The sequence below is a fragment of the Austrofundulus limnaeus genome, unplaced genomic scaffold (assembly GCF_001266775.1).
Source record: "Austrofundulus limnaeus strain Quisiro unplaced genomic scaffold, Austrofundulus_limnaeus-1.0 Scaffold0, whole genome shotgun sequence".
NCBI classification, from domain to species: Eukaryota; Metazoa; Chordata; class Actinopteri; order Cyprinodontiformes; family Rivulidae; genus Austrofundulus; species Austrofundulus limnaeus.
In genome coordinates this window covers 9983290-9986631 of record NW_013952402.1, presented here as the reverse complement: position 1 = coordinate 9986631, position 3342 = coordinate 9983290, and the positions used below count along the sequence as shown (strand labels likewise).

Genomic DNA, 3342 nt, shown 5'->3' with positions numbered 1-3342 from the left:
ACAATCACATCATTATACACCATAGACACAAAGACAAACAAGCATATCAAATTTCAGGAAGGCAGCATTTGCAAAATAGGACGTCTAAATAATCGCATATTAAATCGCAATCGCAATTTATCGATAAAAAAATCGCAATTAGATTATTTTATAAAATCGTTCAGCCCTAGTTGGTCCAAATATGTGTAGGACTTGTTGTTTTCTTTTTTGCCAGGTAGTAAACAAAATTAGATGTCAAACCAAATAACATCTGTTACGTGTCTGGCAAATTGTTTTCTTCCTCCTCTTTTTCTCCTCTCTTTTCAGGTTCAGTTTGCAGGCTGGAGCCAATTTGGATCTTTAAAACCTGATTGGATGGAATGTTTTGAACAGAACCAGGACTCCACCACACCTATTTAAGAAGCTCACCTGGAGGACTGGGCTGGCTCTTCTCCTCGCTGCTGCTGCACCTGTGGAGCCTGCTCCATTGTTTAAAGGTTTGTGGTGGGAGTTAAGAGGATTAGGTAAGTACGTAGGTAACTTTATGTTAAAAAACWCTAGGGTAAATAGGTTGGTGCCACCCATGTAATGTTTTGGTAAAACACTTTTTTTAGATAAGTTTATCGGGGTGTTTTTCTTTCTTTGTTTTCTATTTAGACCAGACYGTAGACAGGCCCTGTTTTGTTTTGCTTGTTTCTTTTGTTTGGCATCACACCTAATGGTCCCTTTCTCCCCCACAGTTTGTGCAGCCTTTTGGAGCAGAATAAAAAGAAACTTTTTTTTACATCTTTGCAGTGACTCTTTATTTATTGTGGTTGTCGTGTTGCTGTGTTTAAAGAAAGGGGTCGTAACAACATCTAAAAAAAAAGTAAATACAGATATTTTCTGGACTCACTTCTCTGCCAGCCTATAGAGAGTCTTTAGCGATGCCCTCATGTCTTCCTCTGACAGTCCCACCAGCATGCCGTTATCCTCCACACCAATTTGATACACGGCTTCACCTCGACCCTCCTGCAGTCGCCATTTCATTTGTGTCGCCAGGTGCTCGAAGCGGTTTTGTGTGGGGTTTACTAGCTTCAGCTACAAAAAGAAAAGACAAGAAAAACACTTAAAAACATTGCTCCACATAAACCCAAAGGGCTGAAATGTATATTATATTACAGGTACATGTTTGTTGTGAAAATGAGCCAAACACAGCTTGTGTAAAACTCAGTGAACAAATATGGAATAAAGCTGATGATGTAACTGAGAAGCAAAGGTTGGCTAATAAAACTGCTGTCCACTCCACTCTGATGTAGACTTCCAACATGGCACATAGACTTTTACCCTTCTGACATTTTATTTTATATCATTGCACATTTTTCTGACAATTAGTAAAAGTGTAAAAAAACACAATGACACCAATAAGTCGCTGACACAGTACATTCCTAGAGTAAACATTGAATAAGTCCTCTTTAAAGRAAACCAAAACAAAGCAACACTCCTACAACAAACAGACTTGCTTACCTTGTACTCTATATTTCCCTCTTCAGCCTAAAAGACAGGGAGAGAAACAAACAGACCGATGAGGTACAACAGATGCTGTCAGACAGGGAAGTGTAAAATTTGTTTAGACAAAAAGCAAAGCAAACCTCACTGAATGAGCAGTAAGCTGTGAATAGGCAGGCAGCCCTGGCAGCTAAACAAAGTGACTAAATGCTTAGTTAGCCTTAATACATAACCACTAACTGTGCTGTTAAAACAAAACACACATCTAAAACTAAATAAAATTATGTGGACAGACGAGCCTTTTTGTTATCACTACAGTAAAGTTGTTTTTTGCTTTGTCAATAAAAAGGGGTTAAACAAGTCGAGATAAGTCAAAGATGAGTCTCTCTTTAACTTTCAATTTATTCCAAGTCAAAATATAATGAGCTTTAATGTATGTGGAGTTATAAAGTATATGATAATTGAGACGAAATATAAAAAAAACTAAAATCAACATAACTTATTTTATGAGTGATGTGTTCAGGCTCAATAACAAACCCGCCCCTCTATTTACAAAACACAGCTGTCTCTCTCCTGCTAGCTTAGCCCAAGAATAGCCGCCGAATAAAACCGAGCTTTTTTGTACTGCACATGACACATATTTCGAGTACAGACTTGTGTTTGCAGTAAACATTAAGTGTCTCGTGAATAATAATATGCTAACCTCGGCCAAGCATAGCTTTCATTCATTGTCTTTTCGACTAGCTACGAGCTCGACGTGTCACCGCAGGCTCTCAGAGAAAAGTCAAGGGGGTAGCGCTAGCCTCAACGACAGGAAATGCAATGAACTACAAAGCCTTTAATATCCYGAAGCAAAGAAAGCCAAGCGTCCGTTATTTATTTTTTGTCTCACTTTGTTATTGTCCGTACACAGTATTTGATTTAGCTGCACTTTCTGAGAGTRGTTTCCCTCTTACCTCTGGCGGTAGATATGGGGTGTTATTGCTTGGTTTGAAGTTGCGGGAGAATCGAGCTTTCGCCTTCTTGTTTTTTGCACAAGTCTTCTTCGACGCAACACCGAGGCCATTTCCCGGTTTGTGGTTCGACGCAGCACCTTGAGACCCAGAGCAGTGTCCATTTCCTGACCCAAACAACTCCGAAACCCGCGCATCCATTGGCTTGTTTGGGAACGAAACTTGTTAGCTTTTGCCTCTATGTACTGCTCCAGTATCGAAATACAGGCATATATGGGCTTATATTTTAGTTAAATAAAGCTGTTATTGGTAGCTTGGGTCCCTCCATAAAATAAAGCACAACTCTAACGTCCCACAAACTCATAAAACCGAACAATAAGAATAAAGCCGGAGTTCGACCGCAGTTTTTAAGTTTACAGTGCAGTGCGCCTACGTCACAGCACTGAAGGTATTAAGGTCCGCCTGTTTTGTTCAGTAGAACAGCCCGATTGAGCGGTTCTCTTTTGTATGTATGTATGCAGCATGTATCGGTGTAAACCCCGCCTGTCTAGCTGCTAAGGTTAACAAAGTATTCACACATACGTTCATCGCCTTGCATCGTTTTGCATCAGACAAAAAAAGGAAATACGTATGCGTTTACAAAAAAAACATGATAGACTTTTTATACAAATAGAAACTTAAAAATCCAAAAGGCAACATTAGTTTTTAGAAGAACACTCTGTAATTTAAAATAAAAAATAAATTTTAAGCGGTTTACTTGTGTTCAAGCATTTAAATAGATTTTTGCTCAATCGAGCTTTATCTGCTGATTTTTTTACAATTTGTTCAAAAGTCACATTGTCTATCAGATAGCCTTTGATTGAATTGTTGTACGAGACTGTGACGTTTTATTTAATCACACCCCATCTACACACTACAAAAC

The 3342-nt window shown here is 38.8% G+C and overlaps 1 protein-coding gene across 1 annotated transcript in view; it reads right to left on the bottom strand.

The window, feature by feature from the left end:
* The window catches only part of gtpbp2a (GTP binding protein 2a), a 13367-nt gene extending 10479 nt beyond the window's left edge, over positions 1-2888 (bottom strand). The window contains exons 1-3 of the mRNA XM_014002554.1: positions 2424-2888; positions 1486-1512; positions 875-1059 (exon numbers count right to left, since the gene is read on the bottom strand). Coding sequence (XP_013858008.1) covers positions 875-1059; positions 1486-1512; positions 2424-2621 — 410 coding nt within the window. The 5' untranslated portion in view covers positions 2622-2888. The remainder of the gene's footprint in view (positions 1-874; positions 1060-1485; positions 1513-2423) is intronic.
* Positions 2889-3342: the final 454 nt, after the last annotated feature.